The sequence below is a fragment of the Mixophyes fleayi genome, chromosome 3, assembly GCF_038048845.1.
Source record: "Mixophyes fleayi isolate aMixFle1 chromosome 3, aMixFle1.hap1, whole genome shotgun sequence".
Classification (NCBI taxonomy): domain Eukaryota; kingdom Metazoa; phylum Chordata; class Amphibia; order Anura; family Limnodynastidae; genus Mixophyes; species Mixophyes fleayi.
In genome coordinates, this window is record NC_134404.1 from 110,400,518 (window position 1) to 110,428,292 (window position 27,775).

The 27,775-nt window shown below is 37.9% G+C and overlaps 1 protein-coding gene across 1 annotated transcript in view; it reads left to right on the forward strand.

Annotated features, from left to right (window-relative positions):
* The window catches only part of NAALADL2 (N-acetylated alpha-linked acidic dipeptidase like 2), a 608,694-nt gene that overhangs the window by 491,286 nt on the left and 89,633 nt on the right, over nt 1-27,775 (forward strand). Inside the window, exon 11 of the mRNA XM_075202155.1 lies at nt 16,019-16,105. Coding sequence (XP_075058256.1) covers nt 16,019-16,105 — 87 coding nt within the window. The remainder of the gene's footprint in view (nt 1-16,018; nt 16,106-27,775) is intronic.

The following is a 27,775-nucleotide window of genomic DNA, read 5'->3' on the forward strand; positions in this document are numbered from 1 at the left end:
CACAGCCCCAGTCATTTGGGCCATCTGCAGATTGGATTGCTCCCAGGCATTAGCCAGACGATTGATTGCAGCAGGAATTTGGCTATTTGTGCGGTGTATCCGCCTCAACTGGGCCGCAATTTGGGAAATGTTGTGAGTTTGGCTCTCCATGAAGACTGATTGCTGCTGCTGGAAAGCACCAATAGACTGCGCCATTTCACGGGCTGGGTCCATACTCTGAGGTGCCGGCTGCTGGTGTGCTGGGGCTTCAGCAGGGCCAGGTGCAACATCCTGGAAACCAGACACAGGGGCATCCACTGTTTCCAGGGTGATTATGGTTTGCTCATCTGGCTCAGGGGACATTTGGAGGGACTCCACCTGAGGTGCCTGGTATGAAGAGGGCCCTGTGTATGAAAATGACGGTAAGTATATAGGATATAATATGTTTGTATATTGCATTCTGAACACTTGATAGGAAAGAATAATCTTTACAAACTACAGATTGTTTCACAATTTTTGCATTAATGATTTATTGTCCTATGCTACCTGCTTAAGGATGCACATATTATCCTTTTAATACCCAGTATCATATGAACTATGTATGGTTGAGGGGGCTAAAAAAGCATAGTATTTGTAACCTACAAATATTGTGATTTATTACGCAATATCTGGCTAGACCGTGCCTTGGGGTACACAAATCCTATTTCAGTCCTCCCTCTGTGTAGTACATGCTGGGTATTTTGAGTTAACTGCGTGTGTAAAAAAGTGAAGACGTTGCCTATAGCAACCAATCAGATTTGAGCTCTCTTTTTGTAGAATGCAATAAATAAAGTAAAGGTATATTCAGATTGGTTGCTCTAGCCAACATCTCAGTTTAGTAAATGTAGCCCTAAGGTCGCATAGCACACCATATTTTAATAAAAAAAAATTTGCCAGCAACATTTCCACAGAAAAACAATTAACTCCATTATTTAGCACAAAAACATAAATCACACACCTGCTTGCTCTTCTGTGGCCGAATCACTGACTGAAGGTGGAGGTGTAGCTGTAGGAATGGGACTCAACTGTGGTCCAGGTGAATCTGGATGTATTAGAAAAAGCATACAATGTATTTGCAGCAAAAAGCCTTTTACAAATAATAAATCTTTGGAAGACATGTGTTTGCACATTAAAAAACAGTTATAAACAAAATTATTGCCCTTTACATACTGATTGAGTAAAAAAGACACTTTTACAATAAAAAAACATTTTCAATATTGTTAGCTTAAAAAGGACAAATCACTCACCAACTCCTTGGGCAAACGAGGGCGAATCTGTGTCTTGCACATTAATTCCCTCCACTATTTCACGGGGCATTATCTGCCGCAGCTCCTCCTCATAGCTGGTATATTCAACGCGAAGAGGGGGGCCACCACCCGTGCGTCTTGTGGACCTCCTTTCCTGGGCCATTTTTTCCTTCAACCTCCTCTTAATGTCCGAAAATCTCTTGCGGCAGTGCGCCACTGTCCTCTTTAGTGGGCCCACCGCGTTAACAGCGTCGCACACTCTCCCCCACAATTGGTGGCGCCGCCTTAGCGGAGTCCGGGCTGCCAGGTTCCCCAAGATCACCTCGTAGCAGGGAATGATATTGTGCACCAACACACAATTCTCATCATGTGAGAAGCGCACATTCCTCCCTGTCTTGGTCTTCCTGCTCTGTCCTGTCTCCTCAACCTCTCCCTCTCCCTCCTCTGACCCCTCAACCTCCATCTCCCTCTCCTCAGCCTCTGCTCCCCTCCTATCTCTGGACATTTTTACCCAGAAGACAGAAAAACACAAAACACTGAAGGACTTACAAACACAAAGAACAAACTACACTACCTACAGACACACTCTCCACACAGTCACACACAAGTAACACAGACAGAGGACAAGTCAAATACAAAAAATACAAGACAGAAAATAAATGAGAAAATAAATGTACAAAACAGGAAAAAATCACAGGACTACTCACACTTCAATCAGATATCGCTCCACCAATCCACCAAACACCAACTCTCAGCAAACCACTATCCTCCAAACTCCTCTCACAAAACTCCTCTAAACCCTATCAGAGAAAAAAGTGTCAGGCCAGTGGTTTATATAGGGCTTGTGATGTCAAATCTCCTGAGTTTGAAAATAGCCAATAGTAACAGGCCAGGAGACAGGTGTAATTTTCAAAAAAACCGCCTTTACACAAAAGCGCCGTCATTTAAAGCAAAAGCGCCATGTTCTATTCAAAGCCGCCGGCGGCTTTGAGCATTACATCCCGCCGTTACATCGCCGGCGGCTTCAAATTGAAGCTGAAATGCGCCCATTAGTAAATCCGGCTGTTTGCAATGCAAACACGCCGGAAAACCGCCGCGATGCATGGCGGTTTGAAGCCGCCATGCATCACGCCTGATAGTAAATCTAGCCCCTAGACTCTTAAAGGCCAGCCAACTGGCGCAGCTTTTTAATTGCTAGAAAAAGAACATTAACTAGAAAGCTGCTGGAGCAACAAAAGACAATGAAATAGCAGCACCTCTGCTTGGAATGGTACTACAAGAACAATGTCCAAATTCTGCAGCGACCAAAATGGGAATCATTTTTGTATTAAAATTATGAATGGTCTCTTTTTAAGGAAATTGCCTTTTTCAAATAGATCTTATTTTTTTAACTTCTAAATATTGTGACCATGTATTTGAAAAAAATTGCTAATTGAGTAAAGAGCCACTTTGTAAAGTAAGTAGTGCTGAGGGATATGTAGCAAATGGGCGAATGATTTGTCCAGTCACTTATTATTACATGAATAATTCACAGAAATGTATGTTAAACTGGATCTCAGTTTGGTTCGGTTGATGCACAGTCAGGCCTGGCGCTACCATTAGGCAGCATTAGGCAGCTGAGTAGGGCGCTGGGCTCTGGGGGGCGCCACTGACTGGTGTCTGGCACTATTTTGTAATGCTGTGTGGTGGCCGCTGAGCTTAACTTCCAAAGCCCTGGCCGCCACACAGCTTCAAATACATGGGGGGGGGGTGATTGCCTTCCCCTCCCTCGCACACTACCGAATCCTCTGTCCCTCCTCTTATCTCTGTTCTAACTTTCTCCTTCCTCCCCCTCCCCCTTCCCCCTCACTGCTTGTCAGAATGTGATATCATCATCCCGTCCCGACAATGTCAGTGTCAAACTTCTGGTATCACGAACGGAACCCAATAGCCAGGTAGTTCTGAAATAAGCAGGATTTATTTTGATATATAAGTAATTATCAAGAGTCCAATAAGAAACATCCAAAGTATCAACAAGTTAGAGGTCTTGTAGAGGTATCAAGGAATTGTATTCCAAATCACAAGGGAGCAAGGTTCTGTGAAAACATCTGGTTCAGACACAAACACAATACTCGAGCAAAGGCTTCATACCAGGAAGTGCCTTTTCTAGGCTCAAACAGGAAATGAGATCCAAGATGGAATCTTCATGAGACAGTCCCGGCCATCTTGGATAAGGGCTATTGTAAGGGCAAGTTCATAACAGTCAGTTAGGAGCCCGGCAGAAACTAGCAGCTAACTCTCTGAAGAAAAGATCAGGTAACTAAAGAACGGTGCAGGGGATGGTCAGTGTGAAGGAGGGAAAGCATGTGAAGCAGGAGGGGGCGTTGTGTGAAGCAGGATAGGGGTCTGTGTGAACCAGAAGGGGGATCTGTGTGAATCAGAAGAGGGGGGCTGTGTGAAGCAGGAGGTGAGGCTGTGTGAACCAGAAGGGGGAGGGGGTCTGTGTGAAGCAGGAGTGGAGGCTGTGTGAAGCAGGAGAGGAAGTGGTGTGAAGCAGGAGAGGAAGCTGTGTGAAGCAGGAGGGGGCTGTGTGAAGCAGGAGGAGGAGCTGTGTGAAGCAGGAGTGGGGGGGGGGGTTGTGTGAAACAGGAGAGGGCTGTTTGAAGCAGAAGATAGGGAATTGTGTGAAGCAGGAGGTGGAGTGCGGTGTGAAGCAGGGGGACACTGTGATTGAGGGGAAAGAGTGTGATGCAGGGGGAGGCGGTGTGATACAGGGGGGGCAGTTGTGTGGTGAAGCGGGAGCAGTGTGGTGAAGGGACATGTTAGGGCTGTCTATTTGGATGACTTGTATCCATTTGGACCAATAAAGGAAAGAAGATGCCCATTGCTTTTTACAAGTGCACAATACATAAACAAGGGCTCAAGTCATCACAAAAAGTCTTTTGCCGGCTGATTGTGTCAAGTTTTTTGTTCCCAAATATAACACCTGGCTACATCCCCTCTAGAAATCCTGTGTTAGTCAATGGGCAGCAGTGGAATCTGGACAGCATTCTGTATTACACATCACAGCATCTGGACCGCTGGAGGAGGTAAGGCTCACATTTTTATTTGTTTTACAAAAGTCAAGTATGTGAGGGTCTGGGATGTGGGTATTGGGTGTGTGGGGGGGGGGTAGATTGAAACTTTGCTAGGGCGCCAGGAAAGCTTGCCCTGTGCACAGTAAACATTTCATGATAAATATTCATTTGGTGAGATATTTATAAGGGTGAGTTATTAGAGATGGTTTGAAGAAGTATGAGGAATATAGAGGAATTGATTTTGCACAATGTAGGACTTTTAGGGGTTTAGCCAGTGCTAAGTCAAATGTCCTGAGATTCAATTTAGTGCAATAATATTTGGTTTACATGGGAGAATTGGTCAGTATGCCTTGCTTTAGGCTTACCCACTCTCATAATTCTCTATGTGAGAGTGATGCATGATCGGTGAGCAAAGCAATGGGTGTCTGGTCTCACCATTCATCTGAAAGAAAAGGTGCTCCATCTGTAGACAACTGACTGACACAATGAAGCATCAGCTTCTTCTGCAAGTGGCTTTAACAAATAACAGCCTGGCTGCTAGCAAGATGCAACCTTTCATAAGCTGCAGGGCAAGGTCATGAAATAAGTTAATAAGATGTATGGACCTTTAGAAGCCTCCATTTCAATTCTAAAATAGAGCTGAGTACTCTGAAGGCTAGCTTAGTTAATGATGTGACAGAACCAGTGACTTCTATTGGACCACTACTGAATGTACAGGTTTGCTACTGTGTCAAAAGACAGCAGTCTGAAGCTAATGCTCTCTATTGACATATAGATATGTGTATTACATTTAACTTCACCCTGTTTCCTCCACTACTATCCATAGCCAACATGGTAAACATTATTGGAGGTAGGGTGCTGTATAATCAGCAAGAAGGCAAAATAAAACAAATATATGCAAAATCAAACCATTACTACATTGTTATACATGCATTAATTCAAGTAGCAGTAACAGTCAATATATATGCAGTATACTGTATATACCCAGCACTATTTTCCATTCTATTATCCTTTGTAATATATAATAATTACTTATCAAAAACAGTATTAAAGTCCAATGTGCAGATGGTTTACTGTTAAAAAATGCAGTAGTACAATGCAACAGGTGTATGCTCTCAAGCATATCCTGAATTACATTTTGAAATGTAAGCTTGTCCTTTAAATTTTGGGAGATATTTATTCATTTTTACAAAAGTGATAATGTTAACATCAACCTTTTCTTCAGGTTTTCATACATAACCCCCCCCCCCAGTTCCCCTATTTTCTGAGATACAGAAAACAAACACAAACTAAGAGCAACATTTGAAAAATGAGCTATAGTAAGATATAAAATGCTAGTTACTATAACATTTTAGCAAGCTGTAATCTGATACAATTTTGCTAAATTGCTGTATATGTCTATTAAAAGAATTATTTTGTAATTCAGCACATATTGTGGTTTTATCTTCATCACTCTCTATTCCAGCAACTTGGGATCATTGTGTTTTCTGTCAACACTTCAGGGAGCCTAGGCGCACAGTTTGGGAACCACTGCTATATGCAAACAAATATCAGATATAAAGAAAGCAAATAGCTTTAGTTTAAAACTTATGATTGATAGGGTTCAGATCAAGGGAGTTTATTTGATATCTAATCGTGATTTCACTAGATTGAGTAAGATTTGCAGACTGCAACATTGTACATTCTCTTCTGGGACTATGACAATTTAGACCCGTCAGCATTCTAACAATTCAAGAGAAACAAAATGTTCTGCTTCCAATGACTTGACTCTATATTGCTCTATGAGAAAACAGTTACCCTACTCTTTTTAGGAGTGAAATATTACATGCCCAGTCTACATAGCAACATTTGAATAGGGGCCAAGTGAGACCATGCTCTTCTCTGTGCACCCCTCTCTGCTATAAATAGAGCAAAGTTGGGGATGGATTCTGAGCATGCTCTGTCTAGTGCATGAATCAGTTCTCAAAATAGGCCTTTGCTTTGCTTTATTGAGAACAGAGCGGGGGCTTCATGGGGAATGAGGACCTTGGAGGTGGGGGAGATCAGATATTGCTGGGCCGCTCTTCCCTCAGGGCCCTGTAGCTCTACCAACTGCACCCCTTATAGTTCCACCCAAGCTTACATCAAATCCATTCTTCCTCTGACATTTGTCAGGACAAGGGAAATGGTGAACTATCACCATTTTCTTTAACCCTAAACCAGAATTGGAACATAAAGTGGGGTTATCACACATTTGGTCCTGAGCTATTCCAGGTACTGGGTATTATGCGTACCTTAAAAAAAAATAATTCTATATCTTTACCACATTTTTTGACACTGAGCTTTTATTAGGCAAGCATCAGTTTCAATGGTAATCACTCATATTTAATAATTGCTAGCACTTAAAGTTTCAAATAGATTATTCATATCCAAGTCCAAGTAAACAGATAGTAACTGTTTTTTTTCTGTGGCATAAACACAATTTAAATATTACAAATTTATAGTCACATCATTAATTTTTCTAAACCTTATCGGGCATACAGGGGAAACTAGAACAATCAGCAGGGATACCAAATAACAATCAGCAGGGAAACTATTATGCTATAATGGAACTAGTTCATATAATGATTACATGCAAAACAGAGTATATAAAACCTGAAAACATATAATGAATACTAATTTGAATATGTGCCTAAAGTTGACCAAATTTGCATACACTATATTATACCTATCTTATTTATAACAAATAAGATATTTTAAATACTGAATGTATGGGTCATTTAGAATATTCAGTTTAATTCTATTTACTAAGTGAGCTGCTGCCAATTTATAATTTTACAAATAAAATGTATTTACTGTCTTTATAATTATACATACATTTTACATATATATTATGCATATGCATTCATGGAAATTATTATGACCACCTCTTACTGAAACAATGTAAGTAAACAATTAAATTATTGAGGGATTTTTTTATTCTTATAAGAAAGAAAATTTATCTTAGTCCATCCTGCTGTACTTTATGACTCACTAAGACCTAATCATATCTATTTTAATACTAGAATATTAATATGATTATGGAATCCTGTCATAGCTTGATATAAAAAAATGAAAATATTTTGTTATGGATCACTAATTCACATTTATGGGCTGTCATCTTACAGAATTCAGCCTACTTATTCTGCATTGCAGCATTACAATTTCCATTATTATATTGTATCAGGCATGCAGGAATATAATGATGTGTTTTTGACTTTTTAATGTAGTCTTTAAACTGAATTACAAACCATCAGTGTTCTAGGGTTTGTGGAATGGGAAATATTTTTAACAGTAACCTATCTACAGATTAGTTAATTAATAAATTAAATATAATTGATGAACAAGACAAGAGCGAGTGAAAAAAAATAAGCTCAGTTTTAGTGAATAACTCAAAACAATAGCTGTAGACGAACTGATGATCAATTGTATATTATAGCGATGCAATTGAAAACAATATAAATAGTTCATCTAAGGAAACAACATACTGAAAATCCTATCACCCTACTACATACCAATTAATTTTTTTATTGCAGAATATTTCCAGTTAGATTAAGATTCAGTATGTGTTTCTACAAGATAAACATAACCATAAAGTAGTGTACTGTAGCCTAGCAACTGTATCAAAACAGATGTTTAAGTTCCCTTGTAGTTCAAATTTTATTTGTATAGGGCTTGCATACATGCTAGTCCAAATGTGGTACATATTTATTGCAGGTCTCCTTTGTAGTCATGTTTTTTTTAACATATTTTATGTAATATGACAATGTTTAAACAATTGCAATGTCTTTATTCCACATGAAGCATGAGAATTGGAATACCAAAAAAGTATTTTTAAAATACCCCATTAACCTTTCCCTTAAATCAATATATGCGTTAATGAGTTATGCCTTTTGCTTATGGATGTGAAAGTTAAACTAAATATTGCAAAAAATACATATGGTACAGGGATAAAGTAGGGAAGTTATGGTCGGTACTATTGTTATTTAGAACCAGCTGAAATACCCAGCGTTGACCGGGTCTTCACGTTATTAAGCTATCAATGAGTTGGATGCAGCTGGTAATATTTTAAACATAATTAACAACTAAGATGTCATCCAGATCCATTCAGTGGAAGGCCCGGAACAGGCTTCCCAGGTCAAAGTTCTGCCCAGCATACACCAATGTGAGCTCCGACTGGGAGCTCACCCCGCTAGTATGTCTTCTGGAATCGACTGTTACCACTCTGTGAAGTTTTTATCCAAATCCATCCAGTGGAAGGCTCAGAACAGGCTCCCCGGGTCAAAGTTCTACCCAACGTACAACACTGGGAGGTCCTGGCCGGGACCCAAACCCCCTTAAAACTTGGCCAGTATCAAACTGGAGCACCTTGCGTTTGTTTCATCCCAATCGGTGCAAGGGTGTCTGAATGCATAATCGGACAATCAATCAAACAAATAGACCAATGAATTTTATATTTATTTCTGTTTAGACATTATCTTGGTGATATTATCCATATGATACAACAGAGACAAAAATGAATGGGTTTATCTTGGGCTGTATATTTAGTACTTAATGAAAGCATTCAATATTTGGAACAAGAGTCCAAACTATTAGAGAACGTAAGTACTGTAAATGAATATTACGTTACTGTTTGAGCTACAAAGAGTAGGGCTTTTGTGCATCACTGCTGCCAATGCAATGACTGACTGTGTAGCAGAAGGATCCAAATAAATTTTTATCCAATTTTTTGAGGCACTAGAACCAAAAAACTGCCCTAAAGAGGAGGATATGGGAGTTGACATTGCTACATTCGTCGACCACAACACTTGGTTTATTCTATTGCCTTGAATGTGAGAGTACATTGAGTGATGTTAATAGAAAATGGAGGGAGACACTGGGAGTAATCACATTTTAAATGTCATTTTCTAGTGATGTCAAAGCAAATATCTGATTGGTTGCTATGGGTAACAACATTTCTTTTATTTGCACGAGTTAGAAACCAACATACAGTCACAAATGTCCTTAATTTACCTATGCTTTAAAATTATTATGTGCAATAAAACGTAACTTTTATAACATTCAAAATTCAAATAGATGCTGCAAATTGTACTTAGCAACCCACTTATGTAATTATTTCCCACAACTGATCAGACTCTCCCACAGGCTTCAAATTTTTAAACGCTTTCTGAAAACCTGTCTCTTGTGTTAGCTGTGCCCTCTTCAAAATAGAATGCAAGCTCTCTCATGTGCAGGGCCATCCCTATCCATAGCTTTCATGTCTGCATTTATTTTGCCTACCTTTTATGTCCCTGTTTTATGTATGTACTATCTCCACTGTCCGGTGCTGCAGAGCACTGTGGTGACTTACAAATGAACGTTAATAATAAAAATACTATGCAGCTGCTAAATATTGAAAGGCAAGCATGTTGTCAAAAACAAAAAAATATGTGGACAAATAAGGGTCTATCTCTATAAGTAAGACATATTTGACAAATATAGCCATTATAATAGTTCCCATATAGATCTACTGAAATATAGATTGTTTTTCTGGATTCTGCTTACAGTTTAAATCAAGTGGTGTTATAATGGATCTAACATCTTCTCTTATGAGTGTCTTAGCCACACGTTTCCATTTGTTCTTTCCTTACCAATTTATTTATCAAACTTGTTAACAAGCACAATAAATGATTCACTTTTTTTATCAAGCAGGAGAAGGGGAAAATCAGATGCTGCCATTATGGAAAGGACTAAGCACATGTTTATTTCCACAGATTATGATAAGCCTGACTCAACAGTAAACAATACCTACTTGGATAGTAAATCACTATGTAATATAACAGGATCTCAATTTTAAATAATTTTATCTAAAAAAAAAAGCATTTACAGTAGTGCCAAATGCTCTGGAGAATGTTTGATAAATCTATACATTAAATTCTGTTTACACTTAAATAATCTACAGCATATTGTTTTAATACTTCTCTGTAGCCAAACATCAATTATTGACTTTAATCCATTGTAAAACACTTTCCACCCTTGCAATGTGATTAATATGAAAATGAAGAAAAATTATTTTAAAGCAAATGATTGGGTAATATTGATATTAATATTTAAAACAAATGCATGCTTTGTTCACTGGAAAACAATATTTTAAATTTAGTTTGTTACTACCATATTTTATTGTCTCTGGTTCCAATGAGGACATATCTAGAAAGGATAATCTCCTCTTTAAAATAAAGCAACAACAATAAACATAAATAGATTTTTTATTTTTTAGCACAAGCTGCTTCATCATTAGGATTACAATCTGGTTTGCTCCAACACTGTGTCTGTCAAAATCAATCATGTAATTATCTGGCATTTTCCTTTTCAGTAATAAGATAAATTACATTTTTACACTAATTTTATATGAAAGAACAAAGCCTTTCATCGATTATACCTGATCAGAGATTCCACTTATGGAAAGAATGTAATGATTATGATGCACTAGGTAATGATTGAGCCATATGGCACATATCCATCTGTATTGCTATCAAGAGCAAGTATGGCAGTTGAATATTTAGTGATGTTATCTTTATTGATCTTGACAACTTACATAAAGTGGGGTGTTGATTTGAGTTAGTGTGAATTATCATATCTATGAAATGTAACTGCAATTCAAGGAAATTAATGATATTTATAATCTCTGTAGTATAACATTGTTTTCATTAAACATATAGCCACTATTAGTCATAACACAAAATTTGCAATGTTATATTAATTTGGTATTACTGTATAGCATTTCAGTAAGAATATTATTATAACAAAAGATATTCATTCTCTCACATCTAGTTTACAACAAACAGAATTACTCCAAAGAACAAAAGATTGAACCTCTTTCTAGGAATTCAGGATAGAGATGTGCAAACCTTCACTTTACATACCCTTAATGATAAACAATTTTGACTTAAAGCTTCTTTAGTATATGGCTTAAATAGTGCCGTCCTATCTATGAACCTCCCACACTGATGCCAACAATACATTAATTGTTCACTGATTCAGTCTCTATACATGCAGCTGTTTAGAGAATGAATATGTAATACATACGATATATAGATATATATATATATATATATATATATATATATATATATATATATATATACAACCTGTCTCTCTCCACTGGCACATTTCCATCCTCCTTTGAACATACACTCATCTCACCTAAAGAAACCATCTCTCTATCGAGCCTCTCTCTCCAACTACCGCCCTATTTCTCTCTTCACCTTTACCTCCAAACTACTTGAGCAATTAGTATACAAACGCCATTCTCACTTTCCCTCCTCTCATTCCATTCTTGACTCTCTGCAATCAGGCTTCCGCCCCCAACATTCCACTGAAACTGCTCTCACAATATTGACCAATGATCTACTTACTGCAAAATCTAATGGTAATTTCTCCATACTCATTCTCCTTGACCTCTCTGCTTTTTTTGATACTGTTGATCACCCTCTTCTCCTACACACCCTTCACTCCATTGTCCTTTGTGACACAGTCCTTCTCTGGTTCACTTCCTAAATATTGAACCACTCCTTTAGTGTTTCTACCTCTGGCACATCGTCCCTACATGGCATCTCAGATTGCCAAATTATGTTCCTGTAATGTTCCAGTTCAGACAATCATCAATATACATCACTACGGATTCAGTGGCGCCTTATACATAAACAATGATGATGATGATGATGATATCAAAAAATTATCTCCATCTAGCACTCAAACTATCTGTTGGGGTCCCACAAGGCTCCTTTCTTGGCCCTTTACTTTATTCATTGTACACCTCTTCTGTTGGGGCACTAATTAGCTCATTCAGCCTCCAATACCACCTCTATGCTGATGACACCCAAATCTATATCTCTAACCCTGACCTCACTCCTTCTATACTATCTTGTGTAACCAACTGTCTTTCTGCTATCTCCACATGGATGTCCCAATGCTACTTAAAGCTCAACATGTCCAACACAGGGCTTATTATCTTCCCTTCTGCCAAAGTCACCACCTGCCCTCAAATCTCCATCACTGTCAATAACACCACAATTTCCTCAGTCTCCCAAGCCCGCTGCCTTGGTGTCACACTTGACTCCGCTCTCTGCTTTATTACTCACATCCAGATTCTCTCCCAATCCTGTCGGCTCCACCTTAAAAACAGAATACGCCCTTTTCTTACTCAACATGCTACCAAAACTCTTATCTATTCTCTCATCATCTTCCGTCTTGACTATTGCTAGTCCTGCTATCTGACATTCCTGACACCCATATATCCACACTTCAATCCATCCTAAATGCTGGTGCAAGACTGATCTTCCTCTCTCACCACTCCACATCTGCTGCACCACTTTGCAAATCCCTCCACTGGCTCCCTGTGTCCTCCAGAATCAAATTAAAATTAGTCACCCTTACCTACAAAGCCCTCAACAACAATACCCCTGCATACATATCAAATCTCATATCAAAATACTCTTCCTCCCACCCTCTTAGATCTACCTCTGACCTGCACCTTGTCTTATCTCTGATAACCACCTCTCACTCCCGCCTACACGACTTCTCCTGTGCTGCTCCCCAATTATGGAACTCCCTACCACGCTCAATCAGACTTTTCAACAGCCTTCAAATATTTAGATGCTCTTTGAAAACCCATCTCTTTTTTAGAGGTGACCTTATCCTCAATAACACTGTTCACACTAATGCACCGTCACAACTATCCCAATCTCCACTCTGAGCCACACACGCTCCTCTTGTTTCAACGTTGCCCTCTTCCCTTTAGAATGTAAACTCTCTAATGAGCAGGGTCCTCCATACCCTTTGTTTTCATGTCCCCATTCATTTGGTCTGCCTTGTCTGTTATTGTCCTGTTTTATGTATGTCCTTGTCTTCCATACTGTCCGGCGCTGCGGTGCACTGTGGCGCCTTACAAATCTACGATAATAATAATAATAATGCAGCTAATTGATATACACTGCCATGTCAAGCATACTTTTTTTTAAAGAACAAATAGACTGCATTTTCCCAAAACTGTTGATTCACCTTGCCTATTAGCTTCCTACTTTTAAAGTTTATTAAAAATGGCTAACCTTTAGGCATATAGCTTTTACATTAATACCAAATAACAATGATATATATCATATTATCAAAAATGTTGCTAATTATATTTATAGCACTATCCTTAGTGGTATAATTATAATTCAACATTAATGACATGGCATCTTAGATTGCCAATTTATGTTCCTTTAATGTTCCAGTCCATACAATTATCAATATACATCACTACGGATTCAGTGGCGCCTTATACATAAACGATGATGATGATGATGATATCAAAAAATGATCTTGAGGAATGCATTTCTGAACAGGAAAATATAAACTGACGTAATTAATCTATGAATATGAATCTTCTAACATTCCAAACTTTATGGGAAAGTTCTTATGTCATGACAAATGTTGCTTTTTTAACAATTTTTGGTAATCTATTTATCACAATACAATCTGTTATACTCTGTTATCAACCAAAATGTTACATGTAACTTCCTTAAAGAAGCTTACTGAATGATGTGTGCAGGAAATAAAGACCGGTTATGAATTTGCATTTCATGTTTAAGTGGTGAATATTGCTTCCACACACAGCTAGGGCCATGGCTTGGATTCCGACCAGGGAACTATCTGTGGAATTTGCATATTATCTCCATGTTCGCGTTAGTTTCCTCTGAGTGCTCCAGTTTCTTCCTACAGTATAAATATATATTGATATGTGAATTTGCTGCTGAAAAAAATGGATCCTAGCATGTGTGTGAGTATGTGAGAGGATTTAGACTGTAAGCTTCAATAGGACAGGGATGTGAATGATTAAATATTTTCTGTAATATCATTATTATCCTGTATTGAAAGAGTGAAAAAATATTTCTAAACACTTTACATTGTGGGGCTCATCATACAAACAAATTACATACAATGACATGATACCGAAGGTAAAGATGGTACTTTAGAAAGTGTGTATGGCTATTGGAAAGCAGAAGCATTGTCAGCCACCAATATTAAAGAAGCCATTGTCAAGTGGCATTTTAGTGTTGCTACAGGGTTTCCTATGATATAGATGAATGATGAACAGAGGCAGAACTACCGGCAGTGTGGCATTAGTGCCAATCCCGATAATGCTGCCCTTTGCCACCGCCTTGGCATTCATTAAATAACAAAAATAAATACTTACCAATACAGCGTTGGCTGGGACCCGGCATCCTCCTCCCTGCTCACTCCTCCCTGTTCCCTTCTCACTGACTGAAGGGGCGTGATATCATCACATCCAGCATTTTCAGTGAGAAGCAAAGCAGAGAGAAGCAAAAAACACGAAGAGAGAAGACAGAAGCGAAAGAGAAGAAAGAAGCCCAAGTAAAAGGTAAGTAAAGGAACAGAGGCAGTGGGTACAGTGTCATAAAAGGGACACCGATGAAGGTGATGGAGGGCACAGTGTGGTACAGAAGGGGGTCGGGGACAGGCCGGGGACACAGTGTGATACAGTAGGAGGCCAGAGGCACCATGTGATACAGAAGGAGGCCAAAGACACTATGTGATACAGAGGGGGACAGGAGCACAGTGTGATAAAGATGGAGGGCCAGAGGTAGAATGTGATACAGAAGGGTCAAAGTGTGATAGTGAAGGGGTTCAGGGTCACAGTGTGATGGTGAAGGGGCCAAGGGCACAGTGTGATACAGAAGGGAACTAGAGTCACAGTGTGATACAGAAAGTGCACAGTGTGATGGTAAATGGGGCCAGGGGCACAGTGTGATACAGAAGTGGCACAGTGTGATAGTGAAGGGGGCCAGGGGCACAGCGTGATGGATGGTGAAGGGGGCCAGTGGCACAGTGTGCTACAGAAAGGAAATAGGGTCACAGTGTGATACAGAAAGTGCACAGTGTAATGGTAAAGGGGGCCAGGGGCACAGTGTGATGGTGAAGGGGCCAAGGTCACAGTGGGATGCAGAAGGGGGCCATGGGCAAAGTGTGATACAGAAGGGGCACATGTTATATAATTATATTTCTTGTACTTGAAATATTTTGAAATGCTTAGAATTAAAGCAAAATGAAAAGATATATATGTTTTGTGTGTATGTGTGTAGGTCGGTGTGGGTGTGTGTGGGTGTGTGGGTGTGTGAGGGAGGGGGGGGGGGCAAAGCAAATTTCTGCACCTGAGCCAACAACTCACTAGTTCAGCCACTGATGATGAACTATTCTTTATAGAAATATTAAAGCTGTCAGGTGCTGGCAATCATGACAGTCATTTGCCATTTATGTTAGCTGAACCTCCTTTCTCCTCTGCTTCTGGAGATGAGCTTTGCTGTATGGGCACTGTTGTATTTATTTGCCAGCTTCTTTTGTTTATTAATTTATCTATATTTGTGGTTTAATTAATTAAAATAAAAATAAACCTCTAATGCACACTATTTCTTTTTTATCTATACAATCAATGCCATGCTACATAACTATGAAGACTGATATTCATTGAATGACTGACGGGGAGAAATTAAAAAAGGAATAAATAAAAGTGTTAAAATGATTGAAACATAAAATGTGCATGTTGGCAGTATATAATGTAATTTAATTTCTTATTTACCAAAACATTATGTACTTTTTTTTTTTATAGCAAATTATTTCAATCATACTTTTTTATTTCAGGTTTCAAACTTCCTCTCAGAAGTATTTTATATTACTGATGAAAATTTAAGCCAACAAATGGATCATCGTCATGAGTATATTGGCAAGGTAAGTGTGGTCTATATATATATATGTATATAAAGCAGCAAATATTTATGGTATCAAAAAAGTATTAACCCAAATATGTGTTCTCCTATATTTAGCATACAATATTGCAAGATACTGAAAATGTATTATTGATTATCAGTTTTTTATATAGCACCTACATATTGCAAAATGCTTTAATATTTATAGCAGCAAACACCCCCCTTTCCTCACACATTATAGCAGAATACACCCCTCTTCCTCACACATTATAGCAGCAAACACCCCCCTTTCCTCACACATTATAGCAGAATACACCCCTCTTCCTCACACATTATAGCAGCAAACACCCCCCTTTCCTCACACATTATAGCAGCATACACCCCTCTTTCCTCACACATTATAGCAGCATACAGCCCTCTTCCTCACACATTATAGCAGCATACACCCCACTTTCCTCACACATTATAGCAGCATACAGCCCTCTTCCTCAAACATTATAACAGCATACAACCCCCTTTCCTCGCACATTATAGCAGCATATACCCCTCTTCCTCACACATTATAGCAGCATACACCCCTCTTCCTTACACATTATAGCAGCATACACCCCCCTTTCCTCACACATCATAGCAGCTTACACCCCTCTTCCTCACACATTATAGCAGCATGCACCACTCTTCCTCACACAATATAGCAGCATACACCCCCCATTTCCTCACACGTTATAGCAGCATACACTCCACTTCCTCACACATTATAGCAGATCCCTCCCCTCCCTTCCCTTACACATTACAACAGCTCCCTCCCCTTCTTTCCTCAAACATTATAACAGCCCCCCTCCTTTCCCACACACATTATAGCAGCGCCCCTCCTTTCCTTCACACTTTATAGCAGGACCCCCTCTTTTCCTTCACAAATTATAGCAGCACTCCCTCCGTTCTCTCACTCAGTATAGCCGCCCCCATCCTTTCCCTCATACATTATAGCAGTCCCCCTCCTTTCCCGCAAATGTTATAGTAGCCCCCTTCCCTCCTTTCCTTCACAATTACCTTGTTGCTGCTGCTGGAAACTTTTCTCTTTGCACACATATGACTGCACCTGTCACTAGGGGGTGGAGGGAGAGACACAGGCACATTAAGGAAAGTGGCTGAACCTGGAAGATGTCCCAGAGGAGGAGGGTCCGGCCACACACTACCACACTGCCCCCAATCCCCCACTAGACATAATAAGTATTTATTTTTTTGGTTTGTCAAAAAAGACTTCTGGGGCATGGGCTTAGCGGGAAAAGTCCTGGTAGGATCTATGGCCAATCCGTCCTTGACCTCAGTGCTGTCAGACAGAAATGCTCACCACTGTACCACCATGCTTTTTTTGTGTAATGCTACTGTGTAGAGCAAGGGACAGGTCAAAATCCTCCATGCGCATCTAGCATTATGAATATAAAGTTGGACCCTACTAAAAGATGGCAAGATGTTGAGAGAATATTTATAGGGCCGTGGGTAGAGGAGAATCAGGCATAGTTAGCAACCTGACATCAGTTAACATAAATGTGAGTGACAAGGATTGATGAATTGTCTCTTTTGAAAGAGATAGATAGATAGATAGATAGATAGATAGATAGATAGATAGATAGATATACACTTTCTAATTTAATTTGTATTTTGTTAAGATACAATCTGTGATATTTTTGAAGATAACATCATCAGCCTAAAAACATTAAAATATATATTATATGTAAAATTATAGTTGATACCTTGCTGTATTCTCCATTTTATTTATTTTATTACAGATGTATGTCATTTTTCATCTAAAATCTTTAATGTCCCATTATTATTATTATTATTATTATTATTATTATTATTATTATTATTATTATCTTTTTTTTTATTATAAGACCCAACATATTATGTAGTGATGTACATTGAGGGAGGTACAACACAAATACAATTAAATAATATACAATTACATGAAACAGGAGGTAAAGTTGGTCCTGCCAAAATGTGTCTTATAGGTGTGGGGAACAATTAATACATAAGGTAGAAGAATAGCAATTGTAGCTGGTGCTACAGTATCAGCCACCAATTAAAGCAGTCATTGGCGACTGGTATTTTTGTGCAGACTTCCAATGGTGTGTTATGGTTGGAAGGTAGAGACATGAAAGATAAAACAGTCTGTGCAGAAATCCCAAGACTTTCAGCTGCTGGCAGCCATAACTGTCCTTCATCATTTATGCTAACTAAACCTAACTCCTCCTCTGAATTAGAAGAAGTCTTTCGTCTATGTGCTGAATAGGTACTCCCGTGACCATCTGTCAGCTCGGAGGAGCTTTGTGCAAGGCACCTTTCTCTGATGTCTGCTCTCTGCTGGACACAGAACCAGTTTGTTCCCCATGTGGACAGAAGTTGTGGCTGCAGCTGTTGCCACTAAGGAGTTACATAGATCACCAAAGGAAGAACAGAGATGGCAAGTGGGTCCTGCAACTAACATTGAGATGGTAATTTCATCTCATCTTAAGGCATCAGTAAAATCCACACAAATAACAATGAATTATTTTTAAGAGGATTGATATTCATCTTGGGCCTAATTCATTAAGGATCTTAACTTAAGAAACTTCTTATTTAAGTCTCCTGGACAAAACCATGTTGCAATGCAAGGGGTGCAAATTAGTATTCTGTTTTGCACATAAATTAAATGCTGACTGTTTTTTCATGTAGCACACAAATACTTGATAGCTTATTTGTACACTGAAATTTGAAGTTGATATTTGTGTGCTACATGAAAAAACAGTCAGTATTTAACTTATGTGCAAAACAGAATACTAATTTGCACCCCTTGCATTGTAACATGGTTTTGTCCAGGAGACTGAATTAAGAAGTTTCTTAAGTTAAGATCCTTAATGAATCAGGCTCCTTGTTCTTGCATACTGAAAAACAAATGCTAGTTTTTCCACTCAATTTATAGAAGAAACATACTACCGCTTGGTACCACAATGCTATATATCCTCTAAAGGTCTACAGGGAAAATGCAGATGCAAATATTAAGTTCATTGTTACATTGAAGTAAATCCATGATAAATACAATCCATTTGTGTTCAATTTATTCTTAGCCACTTTTTGTGCTCAGGGATTTACTATTTGATTTCTGGATTCCCTTCCTGTTGGACAGCTGTGATCATAACATCCTGACTTCATAAAAATGAACAATCTGTTCCCTCTAAAGGGAGTGCTAATGACAATCTGTTTATAGCCATAATTTCTTAATATGACCTGTATTTAAGAACTGGACTGTCTTCCTATGGTTAACACTTGCAACCACGTGATTTACAGGTGTTAAGAGCTGAAGTTTCTCTAAGCAATCTTAATAATAATTAGAGTCCATTGCATACGGATTTATGGCTTAAGAAGTGAGCATATGCTGCTGTTTTACATTATACAAATCCTGATTAGTTTATGTTACATTAGAAAATGCATTAAAAAACTGGTGACTTTATGAGAGCAGCATTATTTTATCCTGGATAAATGGTATTGTCTGAATTTAAAGTATCAGATAAATTCTCATAACCCAACCTCAATAGGGGCAAGTACAGGATTTTCACAGGAGGATTTCCAATTTTCACAAAATAATAATATGCTATGGTTATAACTGTAGTAACCCCCTATGATATTTTTCATATTTTAGAATTAAAATGAAATCAAAACGGATTTTTCTGAGAATTCTTACCACTGATTGCCACAAAACAATACTGTATGTAATGTCAAATAAAAAAACAATCTAAAGCTTTTGTTTTCAGCAAATACATATCATGTGAATTTATAATTTTACTAATCTCTGTAAAGAGTAGTGGGCGCAGATTGCCATGGGTGCTTATAAGCAAGTTGGGTTGGCAGTGCAGTGCGATTATGTGATTACACTGCAGCAAATCCCTATTCAAGGGAGCTTGGTTTGCTAAGAGGATCCTGATTGGTTCCCTGATCTTTTTAGTGTAGGGATCTCAGAACCACTGTATTGATTATAGATTCAGTTATGCTGTTCCTGTGAGATGCCTGTCTGTATATTTAGTCATGACTATGTGTATGACTCTGACCTCTGCTCTAGAATCCAACTACTCTTTGGATCGCTGCCATTCCTGACCTCTGTTCTCGATCTTGGTTACTGTTTGGATCGCAGCATGCCCTGAACTCTGCTATGGACCCTGATTATTCCTTGAATTGACAATACTTTGGAGGCTGCCAGACTGTCAAGCAGAGCCTTCACCAGACATATATGAGTACCTCTATATTCTAGTACAGTATTAGGACATTATGACTGGTGTCTCCTATAAATCCTATACAAGAGTCACTTTCAAAATAAGCCCCTACTATTTCATGCCTAAGGCTGTGGGTGACCAAGTGCCAGTGAGTATCTTCCGATCTATGGGTAAGGGGCTGCTCAAGGTGAAGACCACCACAAGCCTGGTTTTAGGGTTTTATTCCAGGAATTTTGACATCTGCTATCACAGTTTCCTGAATTTTAATTATTTGAGCTATTAAGTATTCATATTAGAACACCATTATTTTGCATTTAAAATAAAAATCAAATCTGCATAAATATAGCTATGTATAAGCTCTTCAAAAACACTTTCCTTATCTAAATTGTTCAAAAAAATGGAACCACTTTCCCAGTTCCCAGATGATATAATTGCAGTTGCAAAATTCAATGAATATTTTAATTTTGTTAATGATGTAGTACTCCCCTAGCAGAGACCTCCTCCCAATATATTATTATTAAAGTAATCCTGCTATATTTAAAGTACTATTTCCAAGACTGAATGTCACATCAGATTAACATTGCCCTTAAAATGAGCATTTTAAAGACACTTATGTAAAGGAAAATACATTTCAAATTACACTTTTGACTTTTGGTGACTACTTAGGTTTGAATTATGCAATATCTTTTGGACGATTGTGTGTAATTGGTATTTTAAAGTTGAGTGAACATATTTCTTGTAGTCTAAGTAGCATTATAAACTTAAACTGAGACTTAAAATAGGAAATATATAAATGTTCTATCAAATTGTACATTTTAGTTACATGGTGATTGTTATTACTAACCCAATGTATAAATTTTCTAGGTCAGACAAAGTTTATGTCATTTCACACACTATAATTCCTCATGCTATGTATGTGTTTATATATTTGTGTTTATATTTTAACCTTGCTGTTTATATTATTATAGTATTATTTTCAATCACTTTAAGGTGTTCTACAGACAATTTAAAAATCCTTCAATTCACACCAACCGCTACTCCCTCCCCTTAAAACAATACAACCAGGATAAAAAATAAGCTTCCCCTCTAATTTTTTACTTGGGTACTAACACAGAGGCTGAACCAGCGAGCTGTGGGCCCCGGTGCAGGGAAACAGGGAGGAGGGTACCAGGGCCCACATCTCGCTAGTTCCCTGTGCAGCGGGCCCCATTATCTCCATGGGCCCTTGTATACCACACCTGCTGCACCAATGGTAGTTCTGCCACTTAGCTAACATGAATCATTGTAGAGAGAATTCTTGAGAAGTGGCTCTTCCAAATGAAAAGCTTGGTAGAGCTAATAGTTGGTTTAAGGACAATATAGTAACCTCACTAAAATTAGAAGAATTAAGGGGATTTTTACAAAGTGCTCCTTATGCAAATAAACAACTCCCAGTCAGAAGAAGAGACTTATACCAAATGCCATATTTAGTACACGACAGTCTCTTTGAGAGGTAAATATAAGGTAGCTGATTATTGTGCGGTTTACAAAATGGCCCATGTTGGACACAGTTTCCAGAGTCAAACCACTGGATTTACTATTGTGCATTTTGAATGATAAAAAACACAAGAAATAAAGATAAAAAATAACATTTATAGGGAGATTGAATGAGAACTTTCGATCAGATGGAGGAAGGCGGAAATCTGATGCTAGAGTAGCGTGTGCTGGAGAAAGAGTCTTTCTACAATGTGGAGACAATTAAGGCAGCAGGAAGGTGTATGGTTTCTTAATATGGGAGATGTATGAGAAGTAAGCAATCGACTGTTTAATTGGCTATGTTGCTGTAGCATTTGTTTGATCCCAGTATGTTTTGAAGCAGATGTTCATGCCTAGCCTAGCTTCATTCCAACTTCTGTCTCCAGTTTTAACTCTTCTGCATACTTTATATCCATACTTCATATCAATACTTCATATGCAGTCTCGCCTTATGCATGCTTGATTAAATATGGACTTGTATAGCAGATAGAGATGAATCAGCTGCAGAAACCAGGGAGTGTTTCACAATTAGCAGAACAATCCATTTCAATCAAGATGGCTCTGACTTGTTTTTCCAGAACATTTCACAGATGCTTGATCAGATTGAGATCTGGAGAATTTGGAGTCCAAGTCAACACCTTGAACCCTTTGTCATGTTCCTCAAACCATTCCTGAACAATTTTTGCAGTGTGGCAGGGCACATTGTCCTGTTGAAAAAGTCCACTGCCATCAGGGAATACTGTTGCCATGAAGGAGTGTATTTTATCTACAACAATGTTTAGGTAGGTGGCACGTATCAAAGTAACATCCACATGAATGCCAGGACCCAAGGTTTCCCAGCAGATCATTGCCCAGAGCATTAAATGGTGCTCCAACCTGCTTGCCTTCTTCCCATAGTGCATCCTGATGCCATTTCTTCCCTAGTAAAGCAACATACACTCGGACATCCACATAATATAAAAGAAAATGTGATTTATTAGATCAGGCAACCTTCTTTCATTGCTCTGTGGTCCTTTTCTGGCGCTCACTTGTGCATTGCAGATGCTTTCGGGGGTGAACAGGGGTCAGCATGGGCACTATGACAAGCGTGTGGCTCTTATGCAGTAAGCTGCAATGCACTGTGTGTTCTGACACCTTTTCATCATGGTGTCAGGATTCTTAGCAAGAATATTATGGAGAGTAATGTAAAATGAAGTAAATTGATTTATTAAGCATGGAAAATACAGATCGGACTGAGGCGAGGGAAATGAAAACAGCAGATAAACATAGGTATTGATGGCAGGATTGCCAGACAGAGCTGAGGACTACGGTATCCAGACAGGAGGGATATCATAGGTCCTGGTAACGTGACAGCCAGGAGACTGGATCGGTGAAGGTGTAATTGTCAGCAGGCACAGATAAAAGAGGGTCAAACATGCAAAGGGTCAAAGCCAGACAATCCACACACAACGAAGCCAGGGAGAACACAGGAGCGAAGTCAAAGCAAAGCCAGGGTCAGGATCATAAGCGCAGTTGCAAACAGAAGGGCAAGCAGTCCTTAAGTCAAACAGGATTCATACACAGGAGTACACAGAAGAACCAACAGCAGTTAAGACAACAGATGAACAGGCCCAGTTTTCAGGGAGAGGCAGTCCCATAATGGCCAGCAACAGGAGAAAGGGATCCAAGGGTAATTAGCGAAACTCCTGTAGGAAGGAGAATAGTCCAGGTGCAGCAACAACCTCTTTGTTGTTATAGAGGTACTGCAGGCTCAAATCATATAGTGGCAGAGTCCAGACATAATCCCTTGCAGGCAAGAGCTGTACATGGTAAAACAGCATCCAAATGGACGATTCTGCAATGCAGCCAGAGGTAGATACACATAGCCAGCATTAACTTTTTCAGCAATTTGTGCTACAGTAACTATACTGTCGTATTGGTCCAGACAGGAATACCCCACAAGACCTGCCGCCTTGGTGATGCTCTTATCCAGTCATCTAGCCATGACAATTTGGACTTTGTCAAAGTTGCGCGGATCCTTACACTTGCCCATTTTTCCCAATTCCAAAATATCAACTACAGGAACTGACTTTTCAATTGCTGTCTAATATATCCCATACATGTAACATTGTAACAAGCTGATCAGTGTTATGCACTGAATATGTCAGTGGTATTATCGTTTTATATATATATATATATATATATATATATATATATATATATATCTATATCAAAGATAGATAGTTAGATAGATAGATAGATAGATAGATAATATCTCCATACAATAATAAAACACATTGCAAGTTCCCACTATGCAATAATTGAATCACATTAGTGTACACATTGAATTCAGTATTTTTGTCACCTTTCTGACAGACCAGATAGCTGAAACAGCATGCACTTTGAGCAGTCTTGCCTATCAGAACTGTGGCAAAAAAATCTGTCTTTTTTCAGGTGGCTTTATAATCCGCAGCTTATTACATTGCACAACTTGTATACTTTCCATGTGTAAAAATTGGGATTCCAGATTCAGGTCTGGCGGTTTGAAATAATGTTCTTTGATTTGTAGTTTAATCTTTAGTAAACCGTCTGATTTGTATCTAGAATGTTTGGAACTTGTGATTTCTGAATAAAGGGTTTTTCTGTAATTTTTAAGCATCTTGTCTAATATCTATTAAAACACGAATAATAATCAGCTTTGATTTACCTTTTTCTTTCTTTTCTATTAACCCTCCAGATACAAGACTTATTGATAAAATCATCCATACCTGTATTACTTGCAGCTTGGCATGGGATACATTTTCAAATATTGGCAAAAGTAGGGCTACATAAATTACATTGCTCAATTTCACCCTGCTGGACATTTACAGTTGTTAGCAACTCCTACTGCAGAGAGATGCATGTCCTATTGGGTGTGCAGGGTCTGATTTGGTAGTATAAGGCAGGGTGACACCAGAACACCACCTTAATCCTCTCCTGGAAGTATTCATATGGTTTTAATAGGACTAAACTAAGGGGAATTCAATTTCCTGCAATGAGCCACTGGACATCATGGCGATGTCAGGTTGCCCTCATTTCTGGATACCAAGGTACTTGAACATCAGTGGTTTTCCTGCGCACCTCTGTGTACATTGCCCTGGAGTCCTTCACAATTGTTCCAGAGGCACTCAGCAGAAAAATTCCAGGCAGTTTAATTTTCCCATAAATGACGGAAGGTGAAATCCACTTTGGGTATCCTACCACCTGTAGAAATTGTGATATCAACAGATTCTCTGAGCGCCCACAGCACTAAGCATATAGGCCATGTGACAGATGTAGTATATAAACATTTACCATAGTGGACTGTGTTCTTCATCTTATTATATCTGCCTGTTGCCATGTCATTATGAAGGTCTATAACATTCATTGCCTTTCATGTTGTTTATTTATTTTTGTTGTTTAACTGGTGGCATCAATATTTTTTAACATGCATTGTTTTGAAAATAGACAAATTAGGCAAGTTATTGGCAATGCCATGGAGATATGCTTCTTGTAAGCATTACTAATCTTTCTTCTAACTGAATGTGGTTGGTAACTGTGCTTTATCCAAAGTCTCAAAGGAGAAATTCTATTTTTATTTCAAGAGCATAGCAATTGGTACCATGGAGAATAGTTGTCCAATTGTATTGGGCAATGAAGATGTAGAGTTTTTATTCCATTGTTTTTATTTGCTTGTCAGCTAAGCTATTACTTTGCATATTTGTTTATGTGGTCAATAAAACAATTGTCATCTGTATCCAAGTTGATAGAAATCCTCATTCACTGATTATATGTGCTCAGGATCAATCAAATCTTTATGAGCTGAAATAAGATTATATGAAGAAACATGCAGACATTTTCAAAACAGCTGAACTGTTACTATAGGATTTCTGCTGTATTTCTTTAACCGGTGGCTATAATTATAAAATGTGACCAACTACTATTTTTATAGTTGTTAACTTTTGCTTGCTATTCACCTCTGATAAAAAGTGTTACAAAGTGCAGTCCTTTGCAGAATAATTTTAACTTTGATTTGGCTTCTCACCCTACATACTGTAGGATGCTGTAGGTGAACGGATGGATGGAGACTTAATGGGATGGATAGAAAAACTCAATTGACTTCTATTTCTGATATCCCATTATCCAAATGGCTGTCAGCCAGTAAATACTCCTGCTAAGGACTGTAAAATGTGCTCCACTTATTTAAAGCTTGTAGCGGGAGTGGATTTTTAATTCACGTTTCAAGAGCTGCTACCTGTTATCAATGTTTTACATTTTAAATAAGACTCACCTTATTAGATTGTAACATTAGAGATTACTATAGTTGTGGTATTATTATCAAACATCTAAAACTGGAGTTTTCTTACCCTGTATGCTATAGCCCAAAAAAAGCATGTGATGCTGTTTTAAGTGAGTCACTATAAATATATTTTTTATTTTATAGTTATACATACTATGTATGTATAGCTTTTCTAAGTAATAAATACATGTTGTATATATTGTAATACTATGTAATATACCTACCCAATATCTTAATAATTACTTATATTTAAAACAATGATTGACTTAATTTGCAGACAACAGTTTAAGTAATAAACAATTTATGTAAATGAACATCCCTTCATCTAGAGGTGACCTTGACACCAGAATCTTATCACATTGGTTTGACATGACTCTGAAATCACTACTGGCTTTATGTTAGCCTAATTCTTTGCACTTCACACTTGCTAATGCATGGACATGAGGGTTGTCTTAGCTAAAATACTCTGCTGTATTGTTAACATTACAGTGTTCTCATTGGCTACAGGCTGTTTTATGCCCATGCCCTTCATTTTCCTGCATGTTTGTGAGTACCCAGTTTTCTAAAATTAATACAATAGTTAACATGACCTTAGTCAAACACCCCTTAAAATAAGTTCATTATTATTTCAAAATATAACTACAGGTCAATAAGCTATTAGGCATGTTGACCTATAATACTAGCTACTAATTATACTATGCTATGTTATACTGTGCTACTAACAAACTACTGTACTTGATGCAAAATTGCATTGTAAAATTTAGAATAGTATTATTTTCTACATTGTGAAGTTTGTATGTCATGAAAGCAGTCAATTCTTTTATGTACAAATAAGAAAAATACCTATTATATGTGTTACAATTTGAGAAATCAAATTGCCCAAACTTTTTCATATTCATATATAAACTTAGTTTAGATGTCTTTAATAATTAGCCAATGAATAAAACTCTAAAAATTGGCTTATTTATTATAATGGTACTAACTGCACAAAAATCATGTTGTAAACAGGATTCAAAAAATAAAAATAAAGCAAATGTCTAATAGACTCACTGCACCTTTCTGCAAGAGTAAAATTGCATTACACAAGCCCCTAAGTGTTTACCATTTATTAAAATATAAAGTGGATCATAATGTGAATCGTTTTAAATAACTCCTAAAGAATCTTGAAAAAAATATCCATGGATATCCATGGAGATCTATTTTTTTAATTGAAACAAGTATAAAAAGATATAAACCATGCGTCCACAATCTACTAAGTCTCCATACCTCTTAAGTGGTGTTACTTGAGTAATGTTTTTCATACTTTAAATCCATTTTTAAATTATTGGTAATGCATGTAATGTATATGAAAACCAAATAATTATCTTGCTAAAGAAACTAAAATGACAAAAGCTATAGTACATTTGTTTAAAACTACAAATGGAAACTACATTTTGTGCAGCTATAAAACCTATATAAATGAGCAAGTTTCTATGCCTACAATGTGTTTCAAAATAGTGCGTTATCATCAACAATATTTTTAAGCATATTTGTTATCTTATTATTCACTGCTACTTATTTTATTACATTTTTCTTTGGGTTTTTTTTACACAGCATTTTGAAAATCTCCCTTAACATTTTATAGTCTCTCAAC